This window comes from Doryrhamphus excisus, chromosome 1, assembly GCF_030265055.1.
Source record: "Doryrhamphus excisus isolate RoL2022-K1 chromosome 1, RoL_Dexc_1.0, whole genome shotgun sequence".
NCBI classification, from domain to species: domain Eukaryota; kingdom Metazoa; phylum Chordata; class Actinopteri; order Syngnathiformes; family Syngnathidae; genus Doryrhamphus; species Doryrhamphus excisus.
In genome coordinates, this window is record NC_080466.1 from 13,344,967 (window position 1) to 13,355,833 (window position 10,867).

At 43.2% G+C, this 10,867-nt stretch overlaps 1 protein-coding gene across 1 annotated transcript; it reads right to left on the minus strand.

The window, feature by feature from the left end:
* Nucleotides 1-1,684: 1,684 nt before the first annotated feature.
* On the minus strand, nt 1,685-9,349 carry LOC131140090 (uromodulin-like). The gene is made up of 9 exons (XM_058090199.1): nt 9,322-9,349; nt 7,625-7,945; nt 6,653-6,984; nt 5,137-5,316; nt 3,642-3,793; nt 2,317-2,559; nt 2,092-2,251; nt 1,914-1,993; nt 1,685-1,832 (listed from the first exon to the last, which is right to left on the minus strand). The coding sequence occupies exons 1-9, from the start codon at nt 9,347-9,349 to the stop codon at nt 1,820-1,822; spliced, it is 1,509 nt and encodes a 502-aa protein (XP_057946182.1). The 3' UTR covers nt 1,685-1,819.
* Nucleotides 9,350-10,867: the final 1,518 nt, after the last annotated feature.

Sequence of the window (10,867 nt, forward strand, 5' to 3'; positions counted from 1 at the left end):
CGGGGCAGGAGTCTGGTTCGCATTGCCAGTAGTAAGTCGAGCGTGTTTCCGGTGAACTTTGGCCGCCAAGGTTGCCCTTTGTCACCGATTCGATTCACAATTTTCATGGACAGAATTTCTAGGCGCAGCCAAGGTGTTGAGGGAGTCCAGTTCGGGGGCCTTAAAATCTCATCTCTGCTATTTGCAAATGATGTGGTTCTTATGGCCTCTTCGGGACGGTTTGTATCTGAGTGTGGAGCGTCTGGGATGAGATTCAGTACCTCCAAATCAGAGGCCATTGTTCTCAGTCAGAAAAGGGCAGAGTGCTCCCTCTGAGTTGCGAATGAGGTCCTGCCCCAGGTGAAGGAGTTTAAGTATCTTGGGGTCTTGTTCACGAGTGAGGGAAGGTGGGAGCGTGAGGTTGACAGACAGTAATGCGGTCACTCTACCGGACCGTCGTGGTCAAAAGAGAGCTCAGAAGCACTGGGTGAGAATGACGTTGACCTGCTGTAAAAATAAATATGGCATTCAATATTTAAACACGTGGCAAGAAAGAGAATATAAAATTACATCTGCAAGAAGGACCAGCCCTGTTAGCTTCTCTCCAAAGTGAGCAGCTGAACAATGCAAAGTACCATCTCTGTGCCTTCGCGATTACAAAGGACATCTTTGTTGGTCAGTTTTACCCTCAAGTATTATGAGATGGCTCTTCCACATTCCTCCATACTCCAGTTCCAAGCTACGAAGCACATTGGTGTCTGGAAGCAACTCAAAATACAGTATAGTACTGTTGGAAATTGGCCATAAATTAACAGTAATTGTTTACAGTGTATGCTATTATTACAGTAATAATGATGTCAAGCAGTGAGATTTTAATTACTGCAACTGTATTGCTGTAATTCTGTTTACTATCACGGTTCATGTCTTCATTGTTACTATTGCCACTGGTAAGTTTCATTTCAGTGATATCACTCCGTCTATTTGATACTTTGTTCTCTCCATTGTGACCCTTTGCAGCCATCATTGACATTTACTGACGTAGTCCTGTTTGAAGGCGCCAGTGATTGGCCACAGGTGTGTGCTCCAAGCTCCGCCTCTGCAGGAACAGCATGCAGTACAACACACAGCAGACAGGCAGCAGCAGAGCAACAACACAGAACCTGACCGAATTGTGTGCATTGTCAATTTGGGTCCTTCACGACTCTCCTCCATTTTATAAGCATGTAATGTCACTAGGATATTCGTTAACACTTTACAGTAAGGTACATCTATTGACAGTAGTCCATGAGGAACAAACCTACCTAAGCCTAACCACATTAGTTCTTCATTACCACCTCAGCCTCTTTTCGCTGCGTTTTTTGCTTGTTTCTTCAAATTTTTTCCCTAGATGATCGACTGTCTTACTCACAACTTTCTCCAAAATGTCCACATGCAAGAACTCACGCATGTATGCGGCCTTCTCACTTTAACGTCATGTGACGTACATACACTTGATGACTGCAACTGGACGTGCATGTCAGAGCCACATTGTCATGGAAGCCAGCCGTTGAACATTCCTCCCTGATGCCTTAGGAGTCAAGACATCAAGTTGACGGCTCAGGCTTTGACTTGATGCCTAGCGTACATGAGTGTAGAGCTGGACCAGACAGCTTGCAATTCAATGAAGACATGAAATATCATTGACATCTTTATTTTCATTATAACTCACAGATCATTACAAAGGTAGAAAAAGTGAAAATCCATCCAGTGATTTTATCCATTCAAGCTTACACTTTCTTTTCATATTTTCTCATCACTTAAAAAAGACTTTGAAAAGAAAGTCCAACGTCACAGATGTCGCTCAGATGGCTTCTCTGAAAATAAACAGTTTGGAAAGCATTGTTGTTATTTCTATATGTTTAAATACATAAATCATACCATGGTGGGAGACATACTTCCAAGTGATTGGTCCGACGGTGAGTGGCGTGATTGGAGTAGACTTTGACACGGAGCGTTGTGCTCTCCTTGAGCAGGACTACACGGTGGCAAACGACAAGATAACATTACAACCAAGCGCACCAATGACAGACATAACATTGTTATTCATCTAACAGAATGCAGTATGCGACTCACCGGAATGCAAGAGTACCTCCTGCGGTCACACAGGCTGAGGCCGCAGTGGAGGTAAACATCTCGGTATTCTCCCTGAAGAAGGAAGAACAGGGCGGAGAAACGAGCTCGGAGGGATGAGCCGCTCTCAACCACAGACACTTGTTGGCGGTCAGTGGGACATCTAGTAAAGACGATGGTTAGCAGGCAGCTTGTTGTCATATTCACCCCAACTGAGCATAGACATACTTGTTCTGGATGAGGGAGTATCGTTCAGGATTATCCGGGTTGGATGAGTGAGAGGCGAAGCAGTCCTCCAAGACAACTGCCAAGCTGGGATCTGTCTTGTCCACAGAGACCCCCACATATAATGGTGAGCCCACTGGAAGGACCACCGCACCTGTCCCATAAGGATCTGTGTAGTCGGAGTTCCGGAACAGGACCATGGCGGCTCTAGCTTTGGCACCTGAGCCGACAACGGCCCCTTCCGTCCTGTCAATAAAAGACACATATACAGAAAGTCATCACACAGCGACTTAACACTCAAAAGGTACCAAGGAAATATACATTATGTTTAGCAATAGGAGTTGGAAATAACAAACAGCAGCTATTTTTACATCTACCCATAATACAGTTCATTGGAGGACAAGCAACACACTGTATGGATGGTGCTGCAATCAGCCTCTGTCCGCCAGAGGGAGCCTCGCGCAGAAAACCCAGAGAGAGACTGACAGCGTCTCAATGAATGCATTGCTCATATGCAATGCCTTTATATTTTTTCATTTATACTCGTATTGGTACATGTGTGGTGTATATTTCGATATATTTCTCATATATTTCTATTTTCCCCTTTTGGAGTGCAATGCTTCTGTGTGATAGGTGTTGTTCTCAGTTTTTTGTAAATTCATGACAAAAAACGACTTGCAAAGCAGCATCATCCAGGTCACGATATCATGAAATGAATTTGGGTCTTATAATGAGACAAACGATAGAAAAAGACAAACATCGACATAGAGTGGTACCTCGGTTTTTGTATGTAGAGTCCGTTTTCAGTGAAAATTCTTTCCAAAAATATGTTTGAGTTCTTGTATCATACACCAAGCAGGGTGTCATTCAGCTTTTATCAGGGTTAACCGGTTCCAGACCCAACTGTGATAAGTGAATTTCCACACAGTAAACTTTTTCATAGCACAGAAAATCTGTTCAAGATCTTCCAAATATGTTTTCCCCATTATTAGAGTTCTCTTGACATGAAATAGCACCCCTAAAGTCACCTTTACACTTGTATTACCCAATATAGTAAACATGAGAGAAAGTAGGCCATTAAACATGACTTGTGTCTTGCTGTAAATGTGTTCCGGTGGTAGGGGAGATGAATGGGTCAGGGATCAGAGTCGAGTTTTGGCTTGGTGTGGGTTATGGCTACACCGGTATGGGAGTTCCAGCATTCGTTCCAGCAGTCTAGGCTGGTGCTTGTGTGTCTCACCCAACATTACAGTCACATGACCGACAAATCCAGCTATCACCAATGGCTTTAAAGCACTATTGAAGGTACTTATGAAGATAGTACTCACACCAGGAATGGTCTGACGGCCACGTCCAGTCTGCTGTCTGCGTTTAGGGGATAGACGCATGAGAAAGGAAGACCCACAGGGACAGAGAAGGAAGCGTTGCTTGCTGGATAAAGGAATAAGCTGTTGGAGTAGACGGCATGTGTGCTGTTGGTCTGAAAGACAAATAGTTCAATCAAATAGAGACTTTTATTCACAAGACAAGGCTTTATCATATCAATGGTATTATATTATTGACTTGTCTTGGACATTTAAGGTCCCCTTTCATGCAAAATAAACAACACAGAACACACACAAGGCAACTATTACTACAAGTAGAGGATAATCAATAGGGAGCCTTAACTCTACCTTAACGTACCTGGAGCAACTACATACAAAGCAATGTGCGAGAGTGAGTGATGCCACATATTTCGGGCCGCGAGTTCAAAAACCCCTGCCCTCGAGCCTGTCTAAGCGCACCAAACCTCAGATCTTTGCTCCACGAGTCAGGCACAGTCAGTGTTGAAGGTCCTGGTTTTCAGGCTTCGCCACACATCTTAAATTTACTTTAAAAATTTACTTAAAAAAAGCTAATAATGCCGATATTAGCTTTTTTGATGGAAACTGATATGCCGATATTGTCCAGTCGATACCGATATGTGTAACATGACATATGTATAGCACATACATATGTCATGTTACACATATCGGTGTACATGAACACATATGCGTTGAATACAGCGGGGGGTTTTATATCAGTTTTCATGATGGGGAAAAAATGTGACACCAATATCGACCGATATCACATTTTGATGCTGATATCAGACATCCGTCCTTAAAATACAGTCTGGAGCTGTGCCAGTTGTCCATCAACTCCGGATGTTCCGTCATTGTGTTTTGTTCAGCAAACAGCTCATTAGCAATAAAACAACAGACACATAAACCTGCGTCATGGCTTAATTCTGGACAACACACTTCAAATGCACTATTATGGGATGTCTGACACGTATTGGGAATGCTTGAAAAATAGTGTAATATGGGACTTTTAAATAAATAAATGGAATGCTTTTATAAATACTATGTACAGTCATCTCTTAGTTATTCCCGTTAATTGAACTGGGATAAGTGAATAAAGTTGGATTTCTATTTATAAACGGAATATTTGCATATTTAGAGCACGTAAAAACAGTTTACTTCCTTCTACATATGTTTCTGTAACATTATTAGAGCCCTTCAGACAGAAAATAACACCCCTATAGTCACCTTTACAGCCCGTAATACCCAATATAGTAGACAAGAGTCGACTAATTAACTTAGGCAAGAAATACTTCATATTTGCTTAACTATGCATATGTTTTCATCTACAAAACAGCATGTTTTGTTCATTAATACATTTTTGAAAAACGGTGATAGAGTGAAGCTGTGAAATTGTAACCACAAGGTGGCGAGGGATGACTGTATAGTGTGTATGTCAATGTGTGTATATGTGTGTGTGTCAAGGAGCTCGGGTTCTTCTTACGGTCAGTGTGTTTCCACAGGCGTCTGCCCGAGTGTCAGTTTCGTACCACACGACATCACCTCGCACCCTGACCCAGGAACAATTGCGGACCGCCAGGTTGCCGGTGAGTGGGTCATAACCAATGTGTGTTATAAAAACTGAATCCAGGCCCACTTGGATTTTGTCTGAGCCACAAATCAGGTGAGACAGACGAAGCGAAGGTGCCGTCTCTACAGAAAAAAATATTACGGGGGCGTTCATTTCCCTTTCTTTGTGTAGTAGGCCAAAATATGATGAAAATACACACACAAAACCCACCTTCACAAATAACGCTTGCATCCTCGCTGTGGATGCAGTTGTGCCTCCCAAATCCGAGATGTCTGCAGCTTGTGAGGGACGTTTCATTTCCATGACAGCGGACGTCGTCCAACCAGATGGGTCCGCTGCCTGGTCCAAAAGCTGCACTGTGCAGTGCTGAGCGAGCCGTGCCGCAGCCCAACTGTCTGCACGCCACGTTGGCGTTGGCGAGGTCCCAGATGTCGTCACACACAGTCCCCCACTGTCCATTATGATAGACCTCAACTCTTCCAGCGCAGCGGTCGCCGGAGTTGCTCAGCCTCAAGGGTGAAGCAGCTAGCAAAAGAAAATATACATCATTCATGTACAGGCGTGGAACCAAAAAGGTTAGAGCACACGTTTCTTCTTCAGTTTAATGCCTGCCACTACTGAAGGTAGCTCCATTAGAGACTACAACAATGGCTCTTTGGCAGCTGTTGGTGTCACACTAAGTGATTTTGGCTATTCTCGAGAAAACCATGCTAGATATCAGCTCTTAAATGCTATCATCATTATATCTGTCCAAGCAATTACCTTTAGTTGTGCCAGGCATTAAAACGAATCAATAAACTGAAGAAAAAAGCCTGCTCTCATTGTTTTTTCAACAAACTCTCACTCTTTCTCTGGCTCTCAAAGAAGGCGGTCGCATCTTTCCTCCCTATCCCTTATCTTCCCTGCTTAGCTTCTTTGTCTTGTCTAGTCTCGTCTTATACTTTCTCAAGAGCCTCTCACTGCACTGCTCTCCAAAAACATAAATCATGGAATTGATCAACTGGTCTCTCCACGCAATTGACACGATCTTCGCGACGAGAAGGTACGGGGGAACCTGCCTGCCCTGACGGAACGTACACCACTGGGTACGTGATGGACAGTTGGGGGAAGTGGAAGGTCATGTGCCTGGCGACACCTGGTGTTTCTCTTCTCTTGGCCCACCACGGACTTCTCCATGGCAACTGCTATGTATCGCAATGACACCCTGCGAACTGAACTCCAGGTGGGTGGGGGAAGCGTCGCTAATTCCCCCGGTGCGGGCATGACGGACCACGGCTTGCGCCGTAAGTGGCTGCACATGCAAATTTCCCCAATGAGGGACGAATAAAGGCATATCATCATCATCATCATCAAACCTTCGGAATAAACTGATAATATCGGTGGGCCGATATTATCGAACATCCTTAATTATTTTTGATGTGTCTTTAATGTCTTTATTCTTACCTTCACAAACCACGCCAGCATCCTCATTGTGGTTACAGTTGTGGGATCCGATCCCTTGGTGCCGGCACTCACTGAGCTTCGATTCGTTGCCTGTGCATCGGACATTGTCCAACCAAATGGGTCCTCTGCCCGGTCCAAAGTGGGCACTATGCGGGGCCGACAGGGCCCTGCCACATCCCAACTGTCTACACACCACCTGAGCATGCTTCAGGTCCCAGATATCGTCACACACTGTTCCCCACTGTCCACGGTGGAAGAATTCCACTCTTCCGGTGCAGAAGCTGTTTCCTCCATTTGCCAGACGGACATCACCATCGTTTATTGAGGGGGGTGTTGTTGTTGAGAAAGAGGTTGTGTGAGTTTCTTCGGGTGTGGTTGCTGTTTCAGGTTCTGGTGTAAAATAATCTGTTCCGTTAGTCTCTGTGTAGAGAAAAGGGTGTGTTAGACTGAATGGTCTTCGGTTCATCAAGCACCATCAAGCAAATACCTGCACAATAGGCCAGACGGCATGTGGACGGCCTGACCAGTTTGTAGACGTAGTAGCTGGAATCTGCTCTGGCGCACAACTTGACATGGATGTGATGGGAATCAAAATGGCAGCATTGGCTCATCCAGGCGTTACACACAGTGCGAGTTTCAATTTCCTCCGACTGCATGGGATGAGGTTCTGTTATCCACAAAGGTGCATGTGTTCCGCACATGTTCTCTTCTATACATCTCTCAGGGATGTGTGCACTGTTGTGCCCCAGGAACAGACGATACCAACCCCGCCATTCCACATCAGAGTCACAATTCGCCTGGTTGCTGTTATTGTATCTAAATTCCGTGGAACGCCACGCGTCATTCAGGACAGTGTAGCTGTCACAGGGGTCACCACAGCTGGTCCCGTTATTCCCAACGCAGTCCATGCCTGCAGGGCACATAGTGTCTCCACAACGGAACTGCACTGATGGTGAAGAAATGGCGGATCTGGAGAGTGAAGCGAGGGTCAGGCATTCATAGGAGCCAGGTGTGTTCTGGCAAATCCAAGGTGCCGTGCAAGGCGGGTGGGGGAGGGCGCATTCGTCAACGTCCACACAGCCGCTGTCAGGTGCCCACTGATAACCTTGGCTACAGCATGAACCGTCGCTGCAGGTGAAGGGGTTGTAACAGGCGACACCATCACCCACTAAGCCATCTTTGCAGACACATGACAATCTGCTGAAGGAGTCGACTCCTTCCTGTGACTCCTGGCATGTTGCATCATCATGGCACGCGTCACAGCTGGAAACAACTGACCCTAAAACAATACATCATTGTTCATTACATGCAGCTTGTACCTGACATTGGTTCACTGGAAAAGTATGGAATATGGAAACGCAAGAATGGAACAATAGTCACATTTCCAAGACAAAATGATGACTTCCTAAAAATAAAGAAATGAATTGACATGATTTATGAGCTACATTACTATATAATATAATCACCTGGGAATGATAGGGTCATACAATAGCAGAATAATGTCAACAATACAATGAATTACGCTATTAATGACAAGATACTAGAGCTACAACTGAAGATTATTTTATTTAATAAATTAGGCCCAAGGTGCACCAAATCAAACATTTAGTGGTTTGGATTGCAACACTGTTTTCCAATGTCACAGCACTCAAATCTCACAAATTCACTCATCACAGTTTTTCAAGCATACATGAATTAATAATCATGTTGTTTCATGTTTGAATACAACCTGTTATTAGTCAAAATATATCTATATTTAAGCAAATGTCACATATTTTGCATGTTTTTCGTTGTTATTCTTCTTTAAATCACATTACATGTAAACGGGAAATGACAATATCTTTTAAAAATACTTTTACATTTGTACAAATAATCTGCTATTAAAGGAACCATCCATCCATTTTCTATGCCACTTATCCTCACTAGGATGGCGGGGGTATGCTGGAGCCTATCCCAGCAGACCTCAGGTGAGAATTAAAAAAAGCAGTGTTAGGTAAACAGAGTTTCAGACATGTGTGCCATCTCTTAACTTGATTTCAATCTTCAGTTAATTTGGCGCCGTTAATACATGCAAATCTACATAATCCTGCACTATAATTGATCTTTCCTTCAATAAAATATGGTAAAATGGGTATATTTCAGACATAGAGGAACATGGTGATTAATCAGCATGAATTGACTTTTAAAAAACTTGATTCATCTGATTGAAAATTGTAATCATTTGACATCTCGAATATTAATATAAACATGATGAAATTGTACTTGAACCCTCGACACCCCCTAAGAATGGTCCCCTCCCTAGGAGCACCAGAACACATTTACCGCAGCACAGGAGCTTATGTTTTATTTATGTCTTAAATGGCGTATTCTGTCACAATATGCATTTGTGACAGTTTTTGTTTTTCACTTCATCAGCCTTAGTTCCTGCTTTCATGCACTTATTCTGTATTATTTCCAGTGTTGGTATGTCCTGTGTTCCGTCACTGCCTTTCTTTTCTACGCGCACCTGTTTGTGATTTGATTGCTGTATTTAGTTCAGCCAGGTGCGTCTTCTCTTCGTGGGTTATTGTTCATTTTGATCAGTTCGACGTGTTGTATGCCAGTGCTGCATTCGCTTTTGTTGGAAAATAAAGCTAAGCTTTTACCTGCACCTACTCATCCTCTCTGCATCCTGGGGTCGCATCGCAACACCGCCATGCCGAACCGTGACAGTTTTCGTCTCTGATTGCATATTCTATATTGGATATAAAAGTGGGTGTAAAATATAGGCTTTGATTCCATGTCTGGATGCCTCTAATCAGACAGGTCTATGCTCGGAATACAAAAATACTCCATTTGGAAATCAGGAATCCTACTTCATGGAAATTCAACCACGATAAATGAGGGGCTACTGTAGAAATTAAAAACTCCTCACATTTGAGAGACTGAAATCAAGAGGAAATGTACCTTTTTCAATAAAAACACTTCATTGAATAGCGATCTAATATTAGTATTTATTTATTGTGAAAACTAAGACAGGAATCAAATGAAATACACAATGAATACAGACCCACCACACAGCAGAGAAGATAAGTTAGCGAAGTTAACTATGGTGCGTTCAAGGACTGTCAAGAAACGAGGGATTACTGTACTTCAGATATTTTTGACACTACAATGTATAGTGTTACATTTCACCGGCACAAAATGATGTATGGATACAAACGTGATACCTGAAATGGTTCCCGTGACGAGCATCAGGATGAGGAGCAATAAGGCACCTCCAGACATCTCCATCCTGCAGCGTTGTACTGCAAGACAAGGCATGATCACACACACACACACACATGTGGAAAGATTTGCAAGAACTGTTGCCGTTACCTTGACCAGAAGTGTTCCAGAAGATTGTGAGAATGTTTCAAGTGAGGGAGAGTGCAGGCATTTATAGGCCAGGCTTGAACATTAGATGTTGGTTCAACAAATACCACTCCAACACAAGTGGGAAGCATTTCTATCCATCTTACTCAGGATGAAACACCAGAGAGTGATACATCGACTTGACCTCGTTCTACAGTGGCTTCGATGTCACGCCATATTTAATACAGTATATACCATTATCTTCCTCTTCATTTCCTTCACCAAGTAAACTGCTCATTGTAAATATACGGAATTATGGACTGGCAAAGACCCCACACCGTGCAAAGAACCCCAACCCGTGCAATGGGTGGAAGAGCTCGATTTATATTTGGTAACCAAGGCGACATCACTGACAAACAAAGTTGAAAAGGGTGTGAATATGAGAAAATTCTCCTATTTCCTAAGCTCGATATAGTCCTTAAAGTCCTCCTTTGGCGTTATTATGATTATTATTATTATTGCCTGACAACTGACTCATCTGAGTGCTTTTACTGTAATTGATAAGAACGTTAAGCAGCATTGAATAAAATCTCCCTCTCAGCTTCATCTCTAGAACTACAGCATTCTCCCCGGCTGACACTTGCTGCCCTCATGTGTTTACGTTGGACTGTACAAAAGTTGGACACTTTCAGTAGTTTGGACCCCTCAATCTGCACATGCAATTTTGATGTGGGTTTAAGCATGTCAAGTAAGACTAAAACAGTAATATGTACTCTAGGCTAAATACTGTTTTAATGATGTGTTAGCTGACTTGAGTTATTACAAGTAGATGATAGAAATAGTCTTTTATGACATTGTTAGCCGAATA